General features: G+C 48.2%; 2 protein-coding genes and 1 long non-coding RNA gene across 6 annotated transcripts; 1 reads left to right on the top strand and 2 right to left on the bottom strand.

Annotated features, from left to right (window-relative positions):
- Positions 1 to 5,286: 5,286 nt before the first annotated feature.
- LOC118496833 lies at positions 5,287 to 16,944 on the bottom strand. The gene is made up of 3 exons (XR_004899393.1): positions 15,649 to 16,944; positions 11,671 to 11,678; positions 5,287 to 5,298 (listed from the first exon to the last, which is right to left on the bottom strand). It is a non-coding gene; the product is annotated as an uncharacterized LOC118496833 (long non-coding RNA).
- Positions 16,945 to 17,976: 1,032 nt separating this feature from the next.
- Positions 17,977 to 19,900, bottom strand: LOC114506216 (BLCAP apoptosis inducing factor). The gene has a single exon (XM_028523733.2). It carries the CDS (start codon positions 19,722 to 19,724, stop codon positions 19,461 to 19,463), a length of 264 nt encoding a protein of 87 aa, XP_028379534.1. The 5' UTR covers positions 19,725 to 19,900; the 3' UTR covers positions 17,977 to 19,460.
- Positions 19,901 to 21,609: 1,709 nt separating this feature from the next.
- Positions 21,610 to 23,838, top strand: NNAT (neuronatin). 4 transcript variants are annotated; one of them, XM_036009811.1, is made up of 3 exons: positions 21,610 to 21,821; positions 22,002 to 22,104; positions 23,047 to 23,838. In XM_036009811.1, exons 1-3 carry the CDS (start codon positions 21,750 to 21,752, stop codon positions 23,271 to 23,273), a joined length of 402 nt encoding a protein of 133 aa, XP_035865704.1. In that variant the 5' UTR covers positions 21,610 to 21,749; the 3' UTR covers positions 23,274 to 23,838. The 4 variants fall into 4 exon arrangements, with proteins under 4 accessions (XP_035865704.1, XP_028379531.1, XP_028379530.1 ...); XM_028523730.2 differs by lacking the exon at positions 22,002 to 22,104 and adding an exon at positions 22,742 to 22,822 and having other exon boundaries at positions 21,613 to 21,821; XM_028523729.2 differs by lacking the exon at positions 22,002 to 22,104 and adding an exon at positions 22,742 to 22,817 and having other exon boundaries at positions 21,614 to 21,821.
- The last annotated feature ends 985 nt before the right edge of the window (positions 23,839 to 24,823 follow it).

The raw sequence follows: 24,823 nt of genomic DNA on the forward strand, positions 1-24,823 counted from the left end.
GAAAGAACATTTACTTCGTGTGTGTGTCTGAATGAAGTACAGTGATTAGTAAGCAGACTTAGAAAAATTTAGCAAGCAAAAGCAAAACAAGAAAGGGGTGCGGAGGAGAGAACTCATTCACAGCCACAATGCAAACTATAGGGAGGAACCCACAGCTTCCTTATGGAGAACACTGTGATATGTGGCCGAAGGCTATCCAAGATGATCGGAATTAGGTAGGGCTCTACCATATCCACAGGCCAAAAGGCTGAGTGTTGTGTTAACGTCAGTTTTCCCCAGATTGATCTTTAAATTCACGGAACTTGACAGGCAGGCTTTAAAAGTCATGTGGAGGACTTAATGTGCAGTAACAGATTAGATCATTGGAAAGGAAGCTGAATGAAATGGGGCATTTTATTTAACGATATCAAAATGGTCTAAAGCTATAGCAGATAGACAGTCTGGCACAGACAGGAATATATGGACCAAAGAAACAGAACAGGGGCCTCGGGTCTCCCTGACACTGCGATGCAGGGCACGAGGGAGTCTCACTTCTGCTTGGTGGAGAAGGGACGTGCGGGTTGAGCTGTTGTGCTACAGCTTCATGTTTGGAGAAAGGTCTGGTCATAACGCATTTCAGTCATAAAAATAAACTCCACATGCATTAAAGACCCAAGTAAAAACAAAATTATTAAAAAAAAATACAGAATATATTTAAACCTTAGGGGTAAGGAAAGCCTGAAATATAATATTTAAATGAAAGAAATATAGAAAAAGATGGATACTTTTGATTATGTCAAAATTGACAGCTTGTCTAACAAAAGATCCTACAAAGAGTTAAAGGCAACAAGCTGGCAACAATGTTTCCCATATAAAAACAAAAGATTAATATCCAGATTATATTAGGAAATTCCACAAATCAATCGGATAAACAATCTAATTTTTAAATGAGGAAAAATAAACAGGTAATTCATAAAAGAGAAAATACAAATGCCAAACACCTATTAAAATCTTACTAGCTAGTAAACAGGTATATATGAATTTTTTAAATGATGCAATTTTTTCATCCATCAGATTGGCAAATATTTATAACAACTCTTTATGGGATGGGGCTCAGAGTCCTCTCGGACCTTCTGGTTGGAAATTTAAATGGGGCATAAACTGCTGCGGTCACTTTAGTAATATCGTTAAAACTAAAAATGTGAAAAGCTTGAGACCCCAAATTCCACTTCCCAATCACTACGGGGCAGGCCCGTGCGAGGCTGTTCTCTTGCAGCGCCGCTTACAGGGAAGGGAAAAGCAACCACACATCTAAAGATCTTGCTTCTGCAAAAGGAGTGGGCAAGAGCCATTTGTATCAATATGAATATATCTTAAAGTATAAGAAGTGAGAAAAACACGGTATAAGAAGTGAAGTTCCTACCAAGTGGAATGATTCATTCAAAATACCTGCATTAATAGTGTACGTTTCTATGGAAGAAGACACAAAACTGTAGATGAGGTGGAAAACTAAAACTTCAGAGGGTGGCCAAGGTAAACTTTAGCTATAATCATATTGTTCTACTTTTAATAAGGAGAATGCACTCATGCTTCACTTGTTTGATTAGAGTATAATTGGGGAAGATTCTAATTTGTTCCCAGCCAACTATGCCGGCTCTGTGTGTCTGGCTGCGCCCGAATGTTTACGCTCAGGGAGGAAGAACATTTACTTCGCGTGTGTGTCTGCAAATCAGGCACGGTGATTAGTGAATGGGTTGTGATGAAACAGGAAAGAGCGAGAAACAAGCAAACAGGAGGAGGAGGGTCCTATTCTCAGCTGACAGCAAAACCTATAATCAATCTGGGAATACATTTACCAGGAAATGTCAAGACTTGGATCACAGAAAATCGTAAACTGTCCCTGAAGGACATAAAAGATGACCAGAACTGAGAAATACAGCAATGTGCACTGGTAGGAAGACTCTGTATAATAAAGATGCCAATTTTCTTCAGATTTCTCCATAAACTTAATGTGATCCCAATTACAATCCCAGCGGAAATTTTTCGGAAACTTGACAGGCTGATTTGAAAATTCATGTGGTGGGACAGATGTGCAGGGATGACCCGGGCAATTTGCAAAAACAACAAAGAGAGTGGGATTTGTCTCATTTGTTAACAAAGCATATTATCAAGCTCAGGAGTGGACAAACAGATTAGAAGGCCAGAAAGAGCTCTGACATAGGGCTGCATCGGAATTTAGTGTTGGGCCAAGGTAGCAATTTGAGATCAGTGGAGAAATAACAGATTATCTAATAAGTGGTACTGAAAAATATTGCTTATCAATTTTGAAATTTATTAAAATTAAACACCAATATCACAGTGAAAATAAGCTTTACATGCAGTAAAGACTTAAATGTGAAAACTGTAAAATAATGCAAAATATAAATGCAACAAAGAGAACCATGAAAGCTTTAGAAAAAACATAGGAAAAATGGCTGTGATCTTAGTTGACAGAGGGCTTTTTTAAGGCAAGATCAAATTCTAAATTTGACGTAAAAATGAAAAGTTCTATAATAAAAGATACAATTCAGTGAAGAGACAAGGACCAGAATGGTAGAGTTGGGTTCAGTGCATAGAATGGACAGGGAATTAATATCAAGAAAATATAAAGAACTCCCATGAGTCAATTAAAAAAAAAAGACAACCCAAAAGAAAGGTGGACAAAGGACATGCACAGATGATCCCAACAGGAGGGAATATAAATGGCCAGAAACCTGTGAGGAGAGCAGATTATGACCAGTCACTCAGGAAAACATAAATCAAGAAGAACCCGTATTTTTATCCATTAGATCTGTACATTCTAGAAGCTGGTGATGATCTAGGAAAATATGCATTTACATTTACTTACGGAAGGAATTTAAACTGGCACAGCCACTTCAGGAGCCAGCCTGGGCCATGCCTGTTAAATCTGAGAACGCGGACCCCAGGGGGCTGGACTTTGCTCTCGGAACCCACCCCACAGAAACATCTGGGGAGCACATCCCTGGCAGCATGCTTTGCAACAGGGGGCAAACCCCCAGGGCCTGCGGGTGCTTGGAGAAGGGGAACGTGGCGCAGGCCTGTGAGGGGCGCGAACAGCTGCTGCCGGGGCCGGCAAGAGCTCTTTCTTTCTCAACCACCGTCAGTAGTCGACCTCGAAAATATAAGACTGAGTGGGAAGAAAGTAGGGAACAGCACAGTACTCATGATGTGGCATGACTTACTGAAAATGCTTCTGTCAACACTATACGGAGGGCAGGACATAAAACTGAACGGGCCACCTCTGTGGAAGGGGAAGGGGCCAGGATCTCCGGTGGCCAAAGGAAACAAGCTGTATTCGTACTGTTCTACTTTTAATAAGGAGAATGCACCCATGCTTCACTTGTTTGATTAGAGTATAATTGGGGAAGATTCTAATTTGTTCCCAGCCAACTATGCCGGCTCTGTGTGTCTGGCTGCGCCCGAATGTTTACGCTCAGGGAGGAAGAACATTTACTTCGCGTGTGTGTCTGCAAATCAGGCACCGTGATTAGTGAATGGGTTGTGATGAAACAGGAAAGAGCGAGAAACAAACAAACAGGAGGAGGAGGGTCCTATTCTCAGTTGACAGCAAAACCTATAATCAATCTGGGAATACATTTACCAGGAAATGTCAAGACTTGGATCACAGAAAATCGTAAAATGTCCCTGATGGACATAAAAGATGACCAGAACTGAGGAATACAGCAATGTGCACTGGTAGGAAGACTCTGTATAATAAAGATGCCAATTTTCTTCAGACTTCTCCATAAACTTAATGTGATCCCAATTACAATCCCAGCGGAAATTTTTCGGAAACTTGACAGGCTGATTTGAAAATTCATGTGGTGGGACAGACGTGCAGGGATGACCCGGGCAATTTGCAAAAACAACAACGAGGGTGGGATTTGTCTCATTTGTTAACAAAGCATATTATCAAGCTCAGGAGTGGACAAATAGATTAGAAGGCCAGAAAGAGCTCTGACATAGGGCTGCATCGGAATTTAGTGTTGGGCCAAGGTAGCAATTTGAAATCAGTGGAGAAATGATGTATTATTCCATAAATGGTGTTGAAACAATTACTAAATAATCCATTGGTGGTAAGGAGGGATTAAAGTTAGATTCTAAGATTCATGCACATAGAAATTTATTTTTTTGTATAATATAAAGACTTAAATATATACATATATGTAAGCTATAAATTTTAGAAAATAAAATACGGAAAGTGCTTTTGACCTTGATATAGGTCAAAAGGAAGGCTTTCTTGTATAAGACTGTAAAGAAGTCATAAAAGATTGATAAATTTGTATCAAAAAGTAAAATTTATCCAAGACAAAAGGTACAATTAAATGACAAGAATGTAGAAAACATTTGCAATATATAAAGCAAGGGATTAGTATTCAAAAGGCACAAAGAACTCCTAAAAGTCAATAGTAAAAAGACCAAAAAAAGAAACTTTAAAAATAGGCAAAGGGTATGAACAAGCAATCCAGAGGAGGAAATACAAATGGATAGTAAACACACGAAGACTTCAGCCTTGCAGGGAAATTCAGCGAAATACAAGCCAAAGCAAGATGCTCTTTTTCACTCATCAGACTGGCTAAAAATGTAGAACTTGGAGGCGGTCTGGGCACATGGATGCTCGCACACATCGCTGGCAGGAGATTCCATTAGTGTGGCGCTTTGCAGAACATGTTAGCAGTTTCTGTTAGAATTTAAGATGTGTGTACCCTACGACCCATAAATTCCTTTTCTAAGAATCTCTCAGAGAAACACTCGAATGTGTGCCACTGGGCAATGTCCAAGGAAGCTCTTACGACTTTGTCTTCATGGAGTGACACTGGGAACATTTTAATAGTCAATCAGTAGGAAACAAGGAGTCCAGACGTGGCGGAATCGGTCACGGCCGCCCACCGCCAGCTGTGAGGAGCCCTGGACTGTTCGGCAGGCTATCCCAAGAGTCCCGCAGCGTGCACTCAGCTAAGAGCAACACCTCCAGTGCTTACACACCATGTCTGTGTGAGCACACACACAAAAAGCATAAAAGATGTGTTTCAGTGGGAACAGGAAAACATTTTGGGCAAACAGCAAAAGCCTAAAAGCAACTTCTGAATGGGGGAAGGGGCCTGAGGAGGAGGTGTGGCGGGTTAGTAGAAACCTCTTTATCTGTAACCATCTAATTTTATTTAAAAGAAAATACATTCATGTTTTATTTGTGTAATTAAAATTTAATTCAAAAGTTCTAATTCATTTCCAGCCAATTAGCTCTACTTTACATGTGTACTGCGTTCTCACTTGTGTGCCCAGGGACAAAGCACATTTACTCCGAGTGTGTCTGTGAATACAGCATCGTGATGAATAAATTGATTAAAATTTGGAAAGAAAAAAAACAACTTTTTCTGCTCACAAAAGCAACAGAACTGATAAGGTACTCAGGATTAAACCTATTAAGAAGTGTGAAAAACCTTTATGACAAAAGCAACCAGCCTTTATTAAAAGTCATTAAAAACCAACCCAAACAAATAAGACTGATTAAATGGAGACAGACACCATGTTCACAGGTGGGAAGAACTGATATCCTAACGATGCTATTTCTCCCTACAATGCAGTCCCACTCCAAACTCCAACAGGACTTTTTTTCATGTAACTTTGACAATCTGATTCTAAAATGTATGTGAAAAAGTAAATGTGTAATAGGACCAAGGTAATTTTAAAAAAAGAATAAAGGGCCAGGAAGAAAGAGGTACTTACCATATCAGGTAGCCAGATAAAGCTTTGCTCATTAATATCTGGTATTGGCCTAGAAGTAGACAAATAGATCAACAGATTGGAACAGAGTCTAGACATAGGGAACCAGGAGAAAAGATGGCGTAGGCACAGTGAATAGTGCGTACCGATTATCCATTTGGAAAGAGATCAAGTTAGATCCGTGTCACACCTTACATGAAAAACCATTTCAGATAGGTTAAAGACTGAAACACTGTGTCGAAATCTCGGCATTTTTAGATGCAAATACAGAATATCTATATCATTCCCTTGGTGGGGAGGCTTCTGAACCAGAGCACTTCCTGCTCTAATGCCGGGACTGCCGATTCCATCACTGTAGATTGACAGGATGCTTGACTGTCTGGTGGGTCTCCAGCTGGACCGGACTGCCAACCTTCTGCAGGTGCCTGCGGAATATCCTCACCGGGGCCTGGCAGACCCTCTTCCCCTCAAGTCAGCCTGGTCCTGGGAAGGACCACGATACTGACCGAGGGCTGAACCCAGCTCCTGCCACTTGCGCTGTGTGTCAGCAAGGCACTTCCTCCTCTGGCTTCCGCTTCCTCCTCTGTGAAATGGGGTAATGCTCCGTGTCTGGTAGGGGGATGGGAAGTTCATCCAGACGGTGAATGTAAACAGAATGCAGAAATGGCACAGAACTTACACCCAAAAAATAGGAAGACACATCCCTGCCATGAGGCAGGGCGAAACCGGTGCTCATTAGCACTGCAGCGAGCACACAGGTCACAGGAAAGCTCCCAAAAGAACATGCAGATCAAGTTACTCTCTAAAAGGTAAATAATTCAATTTTGCCCCTTCCAGTCAAATCCACATTATTGCCCCAAACTAATTTATCCACCTCAACACTTGATCCCAGCCCTTGGGGAGCTCATTCCAGTAATTGTCTCCATCCTTAATCGCTTCATCACTCAGGCTCACTTCCCTTGGAATATTCATGGGCCAGCATTGCTCTTTCCTTTAAGATTAAAATTAAAATTAAAATTAAAAAGCCCTAGACTTTGCTCCTTTCTCTTTTGTCTCCTTAGTTAACATCCCCGCCCCCCAAACTGCCTTTGGTAAAAGTCCCCAGAGGGCTCTCATGGGCCCTGGGGCTATCCATCTGCACGGCCACCAGGCACTTAGTTCCAGGGCGCCATGTTGACTGCATGGTTGCACACTGGAGGGGCTCACGGGCCGCCCCTTGTCCCCTGACCTCTCTGCACATACCCTGGTCCCCTGACCTCTCTGGAGGAGCTGTCTGCTCCAGCTTTCTTCCGAAAGACCGCTCTGGCCCTTTCTTTACAGTCCCTGAATGTGGGTGCTTCCTGGGTTAGGTTTCTGGCTTCTGCAGTCCTCACAGCCCCAGAATGCTCCAGAAACCTGGTATCAGTTCAGTTCACATTCCGCCCAGGGTCCCTCAGGAGCTGTGAACCGGTCTCTGTCATTTCCCAGCCTGTACTCCGCCTCTGTGCGTTCGGCCACCTCCTCCTCACCTCCATTTGGGTGAGTCTCAGCTCATACCTCAAGACTTGGGAGCTGCCTCACAGGCCCAGGGCCTTTCTAGGCCCTGTTCTCCAGTCTGAGAACAGCACTGCCACATCACCGGCAAGGCGAGCCAGAAACCCAGGTCATCCTGAAAACCTCCTGCCCTCCCCGCTCCTCTTCATCCCACCCAACACCCAGTCTAACCAGAACATGTTGATGTGCCCAGATCCCGGCCACCATGACAGCAACAGCTTCTTAACCGGTTGCCGAGTCTACCCGTGCTGCCTCTAAGTTCCCCCACGGAACAGTCTCAGGCTATCGTGGCATACGAGGGCAGGTCTCACTCGGCTTCCCTTGTGTCTAGGGATGTACTCAGGAGCTCAGCCTCGGCTGCCGAAGCTCCACGGCGCCAGCACCGCCTGCCTCTCTGGTCTCGCCTCACCTCCTTGGCACAGGCTGTTCGGCCTGCCCAGAGTGCTTTTCCCCAACTCACTCTGTCCTATTAACTTCCTTCCCCTTTCTAATGGCCTGGTTCGAGTGTCACCTCCTCAGGGATGCCTCCTGGAGTCGGCCCAGGGCAGGTCCCCTTGTTGTACACCCTCCAGGACTGATCGCCTTTCCTTCAGAGCGCCTGTCAGTGCTGGGAGTTGTACGTTTGTGTGGTTATCTCAGGCATGTGTCTCCCCCTACCCCAGACAAGCGCCATGAGAACAGGGACTTTGTCTCCTTCAGTTCATCCACCCAAGTATCCATCGTGCTAGGCACACTGCCAGGCACACAGTAGGTGCTGGATTAGAAAATGTGGAGTGAGTGAACTTCTGTCACTAAAAAATGTGTATCACATTTGGGAGTTAATGTCTGCCTAGAAAATGCCTCCCGCCCCGACCCCTTACACCTAGAAGTCCTCCCTCCGGACTCTTCAAAGGGCTCTTAGTGATGGATTCACCGCCCCCTCACATCTTGACATTATTCCAGCTTATGGCCCTTGTCACTCCCCTAAAATGCACTTATGAAGGTCACCAAAGGCTTACTAATCATCAAATCCAAAGAAAAAAATTCTGTTTTTATCTTATTGGAATTCTCGGCTGCATTCAACAGTGTTGATTACTTTCTCCTTGAAAGTCTTCACTACCTTGGTTGTCATGGCAACCCACTCTCCTAGTTGTTTGTTGCATCTTTCAGGTCCTTGCTTCTCTTTCTTTCTTATTGCCTGCCCACACCTTGACTGGTTCCTCAAATGTCACTGTAACTCATGATTCTGCCCTGGGTCCTGTCCCATTCTCTCTGGTGAGCTCAACTCATTCTCAGGGTTCCCATTACTCTTCCAATGGCCATGGCTCTGGGCTGGTACTCCAGTCACATCTCTCCCTGACCCCCACATCTGGATCCAAGTGCCTGCTGGGTGCCACCTGGCTGTGACCCTGACCCCGCTGGCTGTATCTGAATCCACAGTTCTGCCCCTCATAGTGGCTCCCCAAGCGGTGTTCCCCACCCCAGGGGCCTCCCCACCATTCACCCTAACACCCAACTTCACCCAGTGGCTAATCTCGCACCCTAATGGCTAGTCATTCGCCAATTATTTCTGTCTTTTTTTCTACTACAAGTTTCTAACCTATTTCTCTCCATCTCCACTGGCCCGGGTCAGGCCTCTCACTTTTCCGGACGTGGCTTCCTCTCTGCCTCTCGTTATTTCTTGTAATGGATGTCTCTGGGTTTGGGCTTCCCAGCACCCCTCACTCTTCCCTAGTGCCTCTTGTTACATTTAGAGAAATTGCCTTCTCCCTAATTTTCCCCATTTTATGTGGTTGGTTGTGGTGGGACCCGGACTGCTTTCTCACACAGACGCCACAGAGGCCCCTCCTCCAGGTTCTCTCTCTCTCTCTCTCCTTTTTAAGATTTTATTTATTTACTTTTAGAGAGAGGGGAAGTAGGGACAGAGAGAGGGGGAGAAACATCAGTGTGTGATACATACCAGTTGCCTCACACCCCCCAACCGGGGACCTGGCCTGAAAGCCAGGCATGTGTCCTGACTGAGAATCAAACCAGTGACCTTTCAGTTCACAGGCTGATGCTCAATCCACTGAGCCACAGCAGCCAGGGCATCCTCCAGGTTCTGCCTTTCATCCTCCAGGTCCTGTTGGGGGGTGGCATGAGGCCTGAGCTCAGCCAGTCAGACAGAGGCTCTCTCTTGACCTTGACTGCTGTCCGAATGTGAAAGTAGAATTAATGGATGTCTAGGAGCCACTGCCAGGTAGTGGAGGTTAAGACATAGCATTTAAGACTGTGCCCCAAGTCCTCACCCACTTCACTGCCCATCACTGCCCCTCTGACCTGCTTCTCTGGGTCTCAGCTTCCTAACCTGTGAAATGGAGCTAAGGTGGCCCACTAAGGGTGGCCCTCCCATCTGAAGGGAGGACGGGGTTGGGATGACCAGAGGAGACAACGGTCATGACCCCACCACATAAACTAGAAAGAGTTATGTCCAAACTGGAATGCAGAGTGTATTTCCTGAGATCCAGATAGCTTCACACCCAGACAGACTCAACCTTGACCTTTTTCCCCCTTGTTCATTGATTACCTGGGAACTGTCACAAAATCTCCGTGGTAAAACAAATTCTGAGCCTCCATTGCAGACATTCGGTTTCCAGCAGAAAGTAATTATTCTGCCCCTACCTAGCTGGCTGCCTGTTGCTAGGTGCCTAAAGGTACGGAGAATGAATAAGACATGGCCCCAGACACAGGCAGGATGAAACTCCTGCTAATTAGAGCTCTAGTTAAGTACCCAGAGGGCAGAGGAAAAGCCTCCAGAAGAACATGAGGATCAGGTGACTTGGTAAAATGTACATAAATCAATTTTGTCCATTTCCGCCAACACAACTAATCCCTTCACCTCTGCACTTAATCCCCGCGCTCCAGGGCCCCTTTCATGACCTGTCCTTGCTCTTCAAACCCAGCTTACGTGGCCCTCCTCCCTTCAGATGGCAGTGTGTGAGAAACAGCGCCTTCCCTGACCCACTGTCCCCCCAAAGGTTTTCCCCTTTGCCCTGCTTTCTTAACCAGATCATTCACCACTCGGGTGGGCTTCTCCCTCCCTCAAAGTTGCCATGGGAAAGGTCCCCAAAGACCAGACCCAGGAGAAGCCCTCACCTCCCTGACTCCTGTGCATCTGACTCACCAGTGTCCACTCTGACCTCTGGAAATGCTCTCTTCCCTGAGTTTTTCATCTTTTCCTCTGGCCCCTCCTCCTCAGTAGGATCTTCTTCCTGTATCCATCCCTAAAAATGCCAGTGACAGCTCCGTGTCTGGCCCTACTCCAGGAACTCTGCACCTTCTCTTTTAAGCGTATCCCTAGTTCTCCATCTATCCTCCTTGGGATAGGCCCACACTTCCTCGGCGAGCGCCAAACTGGTGTATATACTTTCCAACTTGACAACAGCTCTGGTCAAGGTCACCTGTGAACATTTTCCCTCCTTACCACCCTTGTCCTCTGGTCTTGCCTCTGACTTATGCAGACAGGACGACTTCATGTGACAGCTCTGTCACCTTCTCTTCTATCATGTCTCTCCCTATTTCCTTTCAAGCCAGCTTAGAAATGCTCCCTGACCCAAATCGTAACTCTAGCAGATTCTCCCCAGGATCCCAAACTCCCAGGACAGGCGGCCATGCTGCCTGCTTTCCCTTCCCCTCTCATTCTCCTCTGCCCACCTTGTGTTCTATGACGATTCAAGTTCCATGATGATTCAGGGCCCCCCTAATTGCTCCATCCAGTGGGCTCTCAGTCTTTATCTAACTGGTTTTTCTCTTTTGTCTGCCTATTATTCTTTCCTGGAAATGCTCTACATCCCTGGGGTTTCCATGCCAACACAGGCTCCAGGTGCTTTCCCATCTCAAGCTTCCTTTTCTGCCTCATGGGCTCTTTCTTTCTATCCACCCCTTAAACAGGGGAATAGGTCCTCTGCCCTGACCCCCTTTCTCTTCTCCGCTGCCATGTTCTCCTAGGGCCACCTCACCAAAGCTCATGGCTATAATTGCCATTAACCACACCCCAATCTTTTGTTCAAATTTCCTGTTGGCTCCAAACCCTCTACTTACCTCCACCTGGACACCCATGTTCTACTCAACTTGTCCAAAACCGAGTTGAACAGTCTTCCTCCAGCCAGTCCCCAAAGTCTGTTCTTTCCCCTGGGTATTCTCCCAGCTACCCCGTAACCCAAGACAGAAACATAGAAGGCACTCTTGGTCTGCAGGTTCTCCTGATTTTACCTTCTTGCCATCCTCTTGGCCTCCACCCTCATTCAGGCCTTACCCTCTCTACCTGGATCAGGGCAATCCTTTCCTCATTGGCCTTTTTGCACTTCCAAATGTCTTCAAGCAACCAGAATGATCAAGCTAAAACAGAAATCTCACCACAACACCTGCCTGCTCAAAATGCTCCCATGCTTCCCTTGTCAAGAGAAAAAAGACCCCATTCTTCCTTCAGTCGGACAGAGCCGGCACTATGTGATCTGGTCCTGCCTTCTCCGTCCCCGCCTCTTATTTCATGCTTTGGCAAGCCCGAACTATCTACAAGCTCGTCCATGATGCTTCTTACTTTTGTCTCTGCTCTGTACCTGGAAACGACTCATCCAGGTGCCTCTTCTGGGAATGCCCCTGGATGCTCCCACAAAACTTCACACTGGCACCACCCACCCCAGTGGCTCCATGCTTTGCCCACGTCCCAAGCACACTTCCGGCTGTCTTCTTACTACGTATCATTTTAGTATCTGTGTCTTTCTTAGCTCTTTGACTGAGCGGGCACCACATCTTACCTTCCGATTTTAATACCCAGCACCATGCCTGACACCAAGTAGACATTCAATAAATGTTGTATAAATACACAGACCATTTGCCCTTTGTGAAACTGTCATCTCTCCATCTCTTCGACCATCACATTACTTTCCAAAAAGTTTCCACCCATTCACATTTGCCTTAGCGCTGAGTAATAGTGCCCGTTCCACTGTATCCTCATCAGCATCAGCAATGGGTATTCTTAAACTTTTTTTCCTAGTTTGTTGGTAAAAACTTTTATTTCCTTAATGTTCTTCATTGTTGATCTTCAGTTATTAATAAAATTAAATATTTTTTTGAAAAAATTTTAGTCAATTCTATTTCTTCTGTGGACTGTGTAGGTGAATTACATACTTATCTGTTGCATTTTTACTATTAATGTTTTTGCGTGTGTCCTTCCATACATTATGGATCTGCAAATAGTTTACCCTCTCTGCTTTTTGGTTCTGCTGGTGATGTTGTTGACTTTGGAAATATTTAGTTTTGACGTAGTCAGATTGGTTGGTCTTCACTCTCTTGATGTCACTTTGTTGCTTTTCAGCTTAGTGGGTACCCCCCATTCAGACACTTGTTAAATATCTAATTCCTTCCCTCCCTGGTTTTTAGTGGATACATAGCTCCTTACTGGTCTTTTAAAACAGTTTTTGAATCTGGGTACGTGTTCTCAGGTGAGATTGGAAATAAATTATTATTTTTCCTTCAATAGTGAGGGCCCCAATATTGGACAAGGCTTCCCCTTGTGGCTCTGACTCTGAGCTAAGCTACTTCTTGCTGATATGGCATCAGGGCCACGGCCTTCCCAGAGAACACACCGCCTGGACAGGCAACTGCAAGGCTGTGGGAAGGTATGCTTTCAGGAGGCGTTCAAGAGGCAGGAGAAGAAAGCCTTTCTGGAAGCCCTGCCAGGACAGTGTATGAGGAGATGGTTCACTACTTTGCCAGTATTAATGGCTGAATCTAGTTGGTAGCGACCAGTCTTGAGGCTTCTGATTTTGCAAGGAAATATTACTTAGGGATTATAAGAGGAGAGCCCATACCCGTTCCTCACCTGTGTCAACCTACCTGTACAGACTCTGCCAGGACATTTCACCATCGGCAGAAAAACCTCTCCACCAGTTACTGCCAAGTTCATCTTCAACGGTGCTGCAACCATCACCATGATTCCTCCATGCTCTAAGAGGTGGACTTGACCCAGATCCTGGGGCCATCATGCCCCCTGTCCAATTGCTGCCCTAGGTTACCAAGGCATCTGAGGGCGATGCTAGAGCTAGAAAGGAACTCGAGAATTACCTAGTCCAACCACCTCATCTGACAAGTGGGGAAACTGAGATCCAGTGAGGGGAGGGGACTCACAGCCCGCTGTTGTCACAGGGAGGACGCCAGGCTGTGGAGCCTTTTACGGGGTCCTTCTCATGTAGTTTTGGGAGATATTAGTGTCCGTGATATCTGTGTGTAAAATATTAGTCTGCAGACTGGAAAATACTTCCACTTCGGAGATGTCAAGAGGAGACTTGGGAGACAAACCCAAAGGAAAGAATGAGGTACTTAATTCCTTGGGGAGTCTAGACATGGATTGAGCCATCTGTCCATCTACCCCTGCACCCCCACCAGCCAGACAACCAACAGGTTCCGTGCCAGGCCTGGTCAGGCAGGTACTGTGCCTGGTCAAGGGACAAAGGCTACGCCATACCCTCGAGGGCTGTGCAGGGTCTTGATGGCCACGCTAAGAAGTTGGGACCACAGGTAACAGGGAACCACTGAAGGGCTATCTGTCTTCCTCCCTCAGAGATCCTTTCAAGTCTGCCTTGATGTTAAGCTGAGATTCTTGACAGTTCTGCACCCAAGAGATTTAAAGTTGATTCTTTAACACAAAAGGTCTTTTGATTAAACACTTGCTTGTCTTAACACACTTTCTTTTACACAGTATCTCCAAGATCGAAGTAACAAGGGTAAAGTTCACTCATGTTTTACAGAAAATGGCTTTAGAAATGTTAGGCTTCCTGGTCCAGCACCCTGAAGAAGGGTGGGCAGAGCAGAGCAGAGCAAGGCTGCAGGGGCAGTGAGTGAGGATCGGGCCCAGGGCCTAAGCTCCCTGTTTCTCCCCACCCACTCCCACCCCTGGGGCAGCCACTATCAGTGCAGGGGCTGGGCATCGGCAGAGGGCTTACGTTTGGAAGACGTGGTGAGCTATATAAGTGCTGACTTCCCACAAACTGCCAAACTGCCTAAGAAAAGTGGTGAGAGGCTAGAACCACTCAAAGGATTAGTCTTTGGAGAAGGGTCATGTGCAACCCACATCTGACAGCACCCAAACACATCCGGCACTGGTTCCTCATGAGGAAGAGGCTGGACAGGCAGTGATTTCTCTCCAAGAGTGGGGAAAATCCATGAAGGTCCTGAGCAAGCTGGCGGCCAAGCAGAGATGCAAAGCCGGGATTTTGGCCTCTCGGGAAAGAGCTATGCCTTGATATCCTCTCCCTTTTAGGATACTGTCATTTGGGGGCTTGTAAAAAATAAGGAAATTCATGCTGAGACATATGGTCTCTCAAACAATTTCTCCCAGCTAACTCTGCCACAGCCTGAATGACACGGCATTGTAATTATCTGCTTACAGGACTTTCCGCTGCCCTCCCTCCTGCTGAGTTGAGCCCCTCCAGGAGGGACTGGACTCATTCTGCATCAGGCTCAATGCTCCTTACATGAATGAATGAATGGGAAAGCTGGTGATCAGATCACATCTGTGCCCGAGTTCAAGAATGGTTGGTGGTGGGGGGCCACTGAAGAGAGGAAGTAACATTGTGAAGACTTCACCTTGAGCAAGGCTATGGTGCATGTTATGATACCCATGTTACAGGTAAGGAAACTGAGGCTTAGCGGGGCCTAGGCACAAAGGCAAGGGCATAGGGCCCGGGACTCCCAGAGGCCTCTCCTCTCAAGGTTCATTAGTCCTAAACTGTTTCCAAGTTCACCCCGACCCACTGTTTGAGCCCTGATAACCCAAAAGGAGATCAAGGACTTCTCTCTGAAGTCTCTCTAGCTGCTGCTTAGGCAGCTTCTTCCCTTCACCTTGAGCCCACTCCCTAATTGAAGTTTTTCTCAAGATAGGGAATTCTCTGTTAGAAGCCTGGTAGACCAAGTCCTACCCCCACTCTGGCTTTCAGGAAGGCACTGGGAAGGGGGGGCTGTCCTGGGCTGAGATCAGATAAGCCCCTCACGGTCAGAATCAGCTTCCATCACTTGCTGAGGTGAGCACCCCTTAGTTTCCCCTCTTTTCAGAGCAGTGACCTTTTCACTAGTATGGGAGGGGGCGGGACGGTGGGAGTGAGGGGTGAGCTCTGCACTGGGTGCCCGAGGCGAGGTTCCCACAGTCCTCCTCTGGCCTCCTTTCCTGCAGCTATTCCATGGGAGTCAGCTTTCCTTCTCTCATCTTTCTCTGTCCTCCTCCCTCCCCAGCCTGTCTTCTGCCTTCCCCACATCTCCCCATTCCCAAGGACTTAGGAAGGGCAATGACCTTCCTGATGGTCACCCACCACAATACATATATATTTATTTATTTACACATACACACACATCCAGACGATTCCTTGATGTCACGGACTATCCACCTTGTCCACTATGTGGCCCAAAGTCCTGCATTCCTACATGGGAGTCTGATAAGGACCTGCTGATTGAATACTAACAACTCAGGCCCCCTTGGAAGATAAGAGGAGCCCAATCATTACAAAAGAAAGTTGCGTAGCCCTGACACCAGCATTAAACAGAGGGCTAAGTAAAGTGCTTTAGGCAAGCGGATCTCCAGGGTGAGGGAAGAAATCCAGGAAGGCTTCCTGACAGAGGCATAGCAGGGCACACTGGCTAAAGCATAAAGCATATGCAGGCTGCCCTGCAAGGGCACTGCCACCTTCCCAGAGCTTAGTCACCTTCCTCAAATGTATCCAGGAGGATCCTAAGATCCTAGGAAAAAAGATTCCCTGTATATTAGGGCTAGGAAGGTTGTGTTTGCTCCAAAGACTACACTTTACCTATAAGGACACGAAGGCCCAGAGCAGGACACAGACTAGCTCCTAAAGAAGCCCAGACCTAGGCCCCATGGGGTCCAGCAGGTACCATGTCACACTAGGAGCCCAGAGACCAGCAGAACTGGAGAGCATGCTCCTGCTGTGTTCCAGAAGAGGCATCTACTTTTCCTTTTCCTGAAAGGTGTTTCAGGAAGAGAGGGCAGGGTGCTGCCGGTGCTGCCTTGGTAAGGTGGCGAGTGCTGTTGGGCAGAGAATGCTGATTTGGCAGTCACCTTGGGAGGGGTTGGGCTACAGGCTCCCTGCTGGGAAGGGTCAGAGATCTTTCAGAGGGAGGCCTATTTGTGACTTTTAAGCAAGCTTGACCTATGACAGAAAGCTGGTTTCTAAGGGAGAGCAAAATAAGCAATAATCTTGGCTTCATTTATCATCCAGGTGCCTCCACAGGAGAGTAGGGCCACAAAAGCCTTTTTTGTTTGTTTGTTTTGTTTTGTTTTTGGAATTTGCAATTGTCTATTTTCTTAGTCTTCCCACTAGGCTAGAATCATGTGGTCCTGTGGAGTCAGGCCCCGGTCTTGCCCCTGAAATCCCCAGCAAGCATAATACAGGGACTCAATGTTTGCTGAACAAACGTTCCTTTCCACACGTGTGCTCCTCGGCTTAAGACTTTTCTGAACCAAGAAATATATCCTGAAACCCAGAAAAGAATTCAGACAGAAAAGCACTGGAAAATCAGTCAGGAAAACCACTCAGCAGATATAATCAATAAAAGTTTGGTTCTTTGAGAATACCTTTAAAATGGACAAATCTTTTCAAGTTTTTTTTTAATTTATAATCCTTACCTGAGGACATTTTTTAAAAATTGCTTTTAGAGAGAGAAGAGTATCGATTGGTTGCCTCTGTGCCCAGACCCACTATCTCTTGCACCTGGACCGGGGATCAAACCTGCACCCTATGTACATGGTTTGACAGAGAGTCGAACCCACAACCTTTCAGTTACGGGATGACACTCCAACCAAATGAGTCACACGAGCCACAGCTTTGGCAAGTTTTGATCAAGAGAAAACACTGACAAGCAACAGTAGGAATGAAAAAAGGAAAACTGACAATATGGAGATTTAAAAGGGCAGGAGAAAACTACACAGAACTACAGCAAGAAACTAAAAACCTAGGTAAAACAGGCGAACTATGAAATTACCAAAGACCTTTCGCAACTGTTATCTCAGCAAACCCTCACAACAGTTGTGTCTTGGACACATAGTGCTCCTGCTAGGTCTTCTAGAAGACACCGAGAAGTGGACACCTAGCACAGGGCCCTGGCAAGCTATCCTGCTTCGTCTCAAAGGTCACAGCCACAGGAGTACATGCACGTCGACGACACCAACCCACACCTCTGTTGCGCTTCTACCCATTGGTTTAAGCCTAAGGCCCCTGGTTGGACGGCCAGCCTTATTTGTTTTTCCAGTTCAGATGCCATAAGGGGTTTCACTTTATTTTTACTTCAAAAGCAGCACCATAAAAATCCTTGATGATTGGGGTTCCAGCTGTCTTAAGTTGTCAGGGGATCGGTTACTCAAATCTCCTATGGAGGGAAACAGTTTCAGGCGAGAAGCCATGGGAGCTGAGAAACGCAAGTGTCTCATCTCTGAAAACTTTCAGACTCCCTCCTGTTCACCGCCAGGCCCGCCCCCTGCTCCCCCCCCCCACACCCCCCAACCCCACCATCTGCTCTCCAGAGAGCAGATCAAATTTTTGGGCTAAGGTACTCTGGCGCCAAGGACTCAGCCCCTCCATGCTACCCTTGGCCCCCACCAACTCAGAAATCCAACACCACGACCCAAATGGACTACAGCCACATAAAACCACAAAGTAAAGTTTATAAAGCTTTATTAAACATTTCAAACAGCTGTGCAACGAACACACCAGAAGTAAAAGCTCCAGAATGCAGTCCAAATGTTCCACAAGTGTGGCCTTGCGGTCCCATTCCCCAGATGGATTGCATCCAGTTCTGTCCTCTGCCTGGCCCACCTCCCTCCCTGCTCAGGCAAGAGAAAGATGGTGCAGACTGGAGGGACAACCATGCTGATCCCCAGTGGGCAAGGGCCAGGAGAAAGTCTTGTTGCCAACACTTGTTACAGAAGTGCAGAAACAGAAAAAAAGCAAGTGACAGTCACAAAGTCTTCCTGTGTATTCTTCAAAATATACAGTCTCTGTGTGCAGGACTGAAGGAGCTCCAGGCACGAGGACGATGGCCACTGCTCCTCTCTGTCTTGTTTGAACCACCTCGGAGTCCAGTGTGCTGGTCACTCTGCAATACCCATGCTAAATAAACACTGTAGCGGCACCCACTATAGCTAGCTATTGCTAAATCTCAAAATCAGAACACGTTCAATAAAGCTTCTTGAAAAGGAATATACACATGTATTTGTACACGTACACACACACACGTACAGCACACCAAAAAATATCCAAACACCTATCAAGGGGATCGTGGCTGTTACGAAACACACAGTATTCTTCCATTCACTCGGCTGGGGACTGCTAGGTCTAGATCTACACGAACACGCTACACCTCAATCCTGCGGAGCATGCACAGGAGACACAATGAGGCACCCCCGCCCCCTCCTGGGGACAGCTGAGGAAGGCAGGAGAAAGGGCAAAGGAAGTGAGGCTGGGCATGAGCTCAAACCCCCCGGTGAAAGAGTAACGTGTATTTGTTACTTCTTTCTTAAAAATGAAGTTGAAAAAATACTGGAGATTTTGTGAATGAACAGTCAAGACATTTTTCTGTCTAGCCTGCTGACCAGGGAAAGAAGGGCGAAAAAGCGAGGCTCTCGGGCGTCAGCAATCTCTTTAAATTCGAGATAAGTGCAAAAATGAGCGCTGTCTTGGACAGATGCTCCCCCCAAAAAGGAAAGGGGTAGAAGATAACTAAAGGGAGGGACTGAGTAGTTGGGAACATACTGGAAAAGGAGGAGACCCTGATGAGGGGTCACAGAGGTGACAATGAGACTTGGCATTTTATCAGCCCAGGTCATGCTGGGGTGGTTAATCAGGATGGGTGCAGACTCCTCGCAGGAATGAGGCGAGGGGGGTGGCCATCCTGCCAGCTGGGACCAAGATGGGGACAGAACACACAACCACAAGACCACTCACGACTATAGGATTCTACAATAAAAGCACCGGTCAGTGCCATTATTCACATTGTAAGGATAAAACATCACAGGCCAAAAAGGCGCCGTCAGGAATGTGGAACCCGCGGGCTGCGGGATTTGAAACTCCAATGCTTTATGACCTATGTCAATGCCTCCCCTCCCGTCTTCTGCTTCCTTGGAAAGCTAAACAGGCAGGCTGTTAGGTACCCACAACGCTGGGGTCGTGGGCCGATTCTGGAAGCGGGGAATCGGAGCAGTGGTACAGGAAACAATTTCCCCAGCAGCTATAGCAGATGAGGAAGAGGGCTGCCAGGAAAACCAAGGCACAAATTGTGCAAGGTTTCCGCTCCAGGAGGAAGCTGAGCAGGTAGAAGCCCATGAACATGGAGTGGCTGAACCACAGGGCGGGGTTGAGGGGCTTGGGGATGAGGAGGACAGGCAGCAGCCACTGGAGGCAATACATGATCTCTGCCAGGCAGGGCCTTCGCCAAGGCCGCTGGGCACCGCTGCAGGAACCGACCTAATGGGAGCCAGCGGGCGTGGGCGGCTGCCCTCCGCTTTCTTCAACCCTCACTCTCCAGGAGCTGAGCCGCTGTGCTCTCTGGCTGTCAGCCTGGGATCACCAAGGCAGCAGGGATCCTGAAGAGAAAAGTCAACATAACAGACAAACAGACAAAAAACAGACAGACAGACAAAAAAAAAAAAAAAAACAGGAACAGAATGTATACTTATTTGGGAAAATGGATCATGGTTAACAACAATAAATGTGAATGCCCTTGCCTCCCTGCCCACCCGTGGAAGTCTATTCATCTCCGAGTCACCATTTCTGGAAGCCTCCTGGGGTGTCTCCCCTGGGCTGCTTCGGGGCTCTTCCCGCAGGTCCCGAACAGTGGACTGGCTTTGCCTGGGCCCTGCCCAGCAGAGATCATGTATCGCCTCCTGGGGCTGCGGCCCGTCCTCAAGGGGTCCAGACCTCACAATACCGCCCTGTGGTTGCCACCGGAGGGTCACGCCCCACAGGATTAGCACAGGGTTCTCTCTCACAGCAGGTGCTGAGTAGAGTTAAAGCAGTTGGCGGCGCACGCACTGCCGACGGAGGAGATCGCAAGCAATGGATCCTCGCAAGCTTCGGGAAGCTGCAGCGGCGGCGGCGGCATCATCAAATATTTTGTTTTAAGATGGCAGCCTGGGACGAGCTTGCCTTTTTCAAACAGCCTGGCATCATTTTGCCAAAACCAGCCAACTTCTTCGAAAGTCAATATAGAAAAAAAAAAAAATCATGCTACTTCATCCAAACTGACCTCGCTTGGATGATTTACACTCTCCAACTGCTGCTGGCACGGTATAGAGCCTGACCTCTGAGTTTTTAATCAAAATTATTTTCTGTCCACATAGGGACAAATGACAGTTGGCCCCTGTGCCAGGCAGCGTGCTGGAGAGAGGTGCTTTTCAGAGGTGGGCCACTGGTGCGCTGTGACTGCGCTCGCAGACCGCGGTCAGCAAGGTCTAACTGCTGCGCCTGGAAACGGAGCTGCAGTAGCCACAACCCTCTGGTGGCGATAGCAAAACCTCGCTCCAGCCGCCCAGCGCAACGGGTACAAAGAACCTTGCTGGCTGAGGAAGAACTACCGGGGTCTGGGGGGAGGAGAGCAGAAAACAGAGGTTGAAATGACCTGTGCAAAAGCAAACTATCCCAGGGCGCATTTGACCACACCACGGGAGAGCTCATCCTATCCCTTCCGTGCGTACAAAGGCGCCAATCCCTCCCGTAAAGGAAAGATACCTGATAACTACCACTTTCCCGCCTAGAGTTTTGTGCACTGTAGGATTCCTACAATCGCCACCGCCGTAGGTCTGGCAACCGTAAGACCCAAGGATCACAGAAAGATTACACGCTCCCACTCTTGTGAAACAGGGGACCCTGGCTCACAACACATCAAATACTAGAAAAAGAGTCCTGAACAGGGGCCTGTGAAGCTAAAACTCCGGGGAGGGGCATCCTTTTTACTCCGTGGGGTAGATGATCCCTCTCTAAATTAGGATTCCATCTGTGCCGAAGGTGGGTTCTCGTACGGCACGGGACACTGGGCTCGAAGAGAGGAGGTCCGCACCAAGAGACACACACCCCCTACCCTTGCGCTATGTGCTACTAAGAGTTGCAGTTCCCCTCCATTTTACACTAAAATTCAAAAGCGGGGATGGCGGAATCTTCTGGAAAGGGGCTAAAATGAAACTCGGGAGGCGGGGGTCGGTGTGGAAAAAGCAGATGGATTATTTTTTCCTCTCTCGTAGCGAATGAGGAGCGCCTCCGGCTTACCCCCCCTATTAGACCCCTGAAAACGCACATGCGCACTTGGGTGGCGGGCGGATACTTAAGGCGCGGCCACCGCGGCTGCGGCAGTGCGCCCAACAGCGGACTCCGAGAGACCATCGGCCCTCGGCGAACCCTCAGCCTTCGGCACACTCTCGACGCCCCAGTCTCGGAACCATGGCGGCAGTGGCAGTAGCATCGGCTGAACTGCTCATCATCGGCTGGTACATTTTTCGCGTGCTGCTGCAGGTAAATGGGCCCCGGTTCTGGGTGGGAGAGGGGTCCTGATACGCGCCCCCAAACCGGCAAGCCCACGTTGTAATTGCCGCCTCCCCGACCCGTCCTATCCTGATTGCCGCGATCCCTGCCTGCCCGAGTGCCGCGGCCGGCACCACGCGCCCCCACCCGTTCCCTGCGCCCTCCTCCTAGCGCAGACCCTTCTCAGTGCGCCCGCGCCCGGCCGGGAACAAAGAGTTGGGGCGCGGCGGGCGCCAGCCGCCACGGAACGCCGAGGCTCTTAGCGACCAACGTGGTAAGAAAAACCCGCTATACCCAGACTCGACCCCAGGAGGGAGGCGGGGCACGTCTGTTTCGCGAAAACAGACTTTACAACTCGCGGAGCAAAAATTTTCTGCCTTAAAGAATTGCGCATTGCGGGGAAATTGCATTAAAAAAAATAAAGTGATTGCGGGGTTGGGACAAAAAATAAGTTGGAAAAAGGCACTTCTCAAAAACAAATGCAAAGCACTTAGCGAAAACCAACCCACAACAAATTAGAAAAAAAGGAATTCACGGGAAAAAATGAATTTGAGAAAATGCGCATTGCAGGAAAAATAGACAAGAACACTTAGAAAAATTACATTAGATAAGAAGCGCATTGCAGAAAAAAATTAGACAAAGGAGCAAACAAGAAAGTGAATCAGATAAAAGCGCTTTGAGGAAAATAGAAGAAAAGGCTCTTTGCAGAAAAATGGAAGAAAAAAGCGCTTCCTAAAAATCCAATTTCGCTTTATTAAAAAAATCAAATTAAGGCAAAGCGATTTGTTTAAAAAGAAAAAAATCAGAAGAAAGCACTTTGCCATAAAATCATTTACTCTAAAAACACCCTTTGTAGGAAGAATTCCCTGCTAAGGAATTCTTTGCCAAAGGAATTGCATATTTCCTTCAAGGTGTTCCTGGAATGCTGCATTTACTGGGTAGGATTCCCTTTTCGAAATCATCCAGGGACCCAGCCCATTGCAAGAAGTGAGGTATACATAAGTTGTAGGTCCAATCAGCTTGCCGCCATGCAGCCTTCAGCACAGCTGGAAAAGCTCCAGCTGCCCTGACTTGTGGGCAGGCTGCGCCCCTGCCGCCTTTCCCAGTAGGGCAGGCGGGCGGGGCAGTGAGGGGGGGGTGGGGGCGGGCACAGCAGCGCTGCAGATAGGCTGCGGGTGCCGGCCACTAAGGGCAGGTCCTGGGTCTCTCACTACAGGTGTTCAGGTACTCCCTGCAGAAGCTGGCGTACACCGTGTCGAGGACCGGGCGGCAGGTGCTGGGAGAGCGCCGGCGGGCCCCCAACTGAGGCCCCAGCCCCCAGCCCTGGGCGGCCTTGTCACCAGGTGCTCCTGTGCATCTCACCCAGCATGGGAGCCAGTGCTGCCCGGGAATGGGGGGTCCCCTGTGCTCTCTCGCCAGAGGAGCACTTGCCAAGGTCAGTGAGGGGCTGGCAGGCCTCCGGAGAAGCAGTACCGCTATGACGACAATACCAGATCCCTTCCCAGCCCCCTTTGCACCCGTCCCACTGCGGGGCGGGGGAGAGGGAGGAGGGGGGATGGAGGGAGCAGACCTCCGAGATTTGGGCACAGGCATTCTGATCTGGACCAAGCTGGAACAGCGATATCCAGCCCCACAGCCATGGCCATGCCAGCAGGCCCACCACAGAGATCCAGACAACCACGCCGGCCAGCAGAATGGACCTTCCAACACCACCAGCTGAAGCCCTGAATCTCTGAGCAGCAGACAAGGAGCCAACTACATGCCTGTGTGGCGGGACTGGAGGGTGTGGGTGAGGGAGGACGACGGTTAAGAAACAGAGTGGGGCACTCTCACTGTCCCTTGCCTATGGCATGTGCATTCCAGCCCTGCTGCCTTTGCTCCCTCAATTCTCCCTCACTGCCTCCCAAGCCCACCCCACCCTAAAAAAATGTGTCACTCAATTCGGACCTATTCAACCAGTAAAAGAATCCCAACTTTACTAAAACACCTTCTCCGAGCCCCCAGCCTATCACTGATCTTTTCCCTGGTCTCACGCAATTGTGGTCAATATTGTGGTAATTGCTAATTGTAATGATTGTGTAAGTGTGCATTAGTTGTGTTTCCCCAGCTAGATTGTAAGCTCCTGGAGGACAGGGACCACCTCTACAAAAAATAAAAAAGTACCTCCCCCATCTCGCACAGTGTCCTCGGACCCTGCGGGGCGGTGCAGGTGCACCAAAAAGTTCTCTCTTGTGGTTTCTTTTGCGGCTGCGATATATATGTCTTAAGACTGGGTTTAGGTGCCCATTGTGGAGTGAGCAGGATCCTTCAGAGAGGGAGGGCAGGAGGGGGAGGCAACAAGACAGTAACAAATTGGGACCCTCACACAGCCAGTTCCATCTCAACACTGTCCTGAGATGAAGGATCATATCCCCTTCCCCTAAGAGAAGTCCTCACTAGTGGTCTCAGAATAAGAGATCACTACCTGCTTCCCGAGGGGTGGGTGCCTTCACCTGTCCTGGGAAAGGGGCCTTGGCAAGTAATCACTGGGAAAGATGGGCAGAGGCAAATGGTGGGAGTGGCCTTCAAAATGGGGCACTAGTGACCAATGGGAGGGTATCAGAACTTGGTTTTGGCAGGTGATCACTGGGAAAGATGGGTGGAGGCAAATGGTGGGAGTGGCCTTCAAAATGGGGTACTAGTGACCAATGGGAGGGTATCAGAACTTGGTTTTGGCAGGTGATCACTGTGAAAGATGGGTGGAGGCAAATGGTGGGAGTGGCCTTCAATGGGGTACTAGTGACCAATGGGAGGGTGATCAGAACTTGGTTTTGGCAGGTGATCCCTGGGAAAGATGGGCGGAGGCAAATGATGGGAGTGGCCCTTAAAATGGGGCACTAGTAACCAGTGGGGAGATGGGGGGGGGGGGGTGATCAGAACTTCAGAACACAAAGCCCTATCTCCATCCAGGAGCCCCAAGGAAATGAGACTTGGGCAGGGTGGGCACTGGCTCA

This window comes from Phyllostomus discolor, chromosome 9 (genome assembly GCF_004126475.2).
Source record: "Phyllostomus discolor isolate MPI-MPIP mPhyDis1 chromosome 9, mPhyDis1.pri.v3, whole genome shotgun sequence".
Taxonomy (NCBI): Eukaryota; Metazoa; Chordata; class Mammalia; order Chiroptera; family Phyllostomidae; genus Phyllostomus; species Phyllostomus discolor.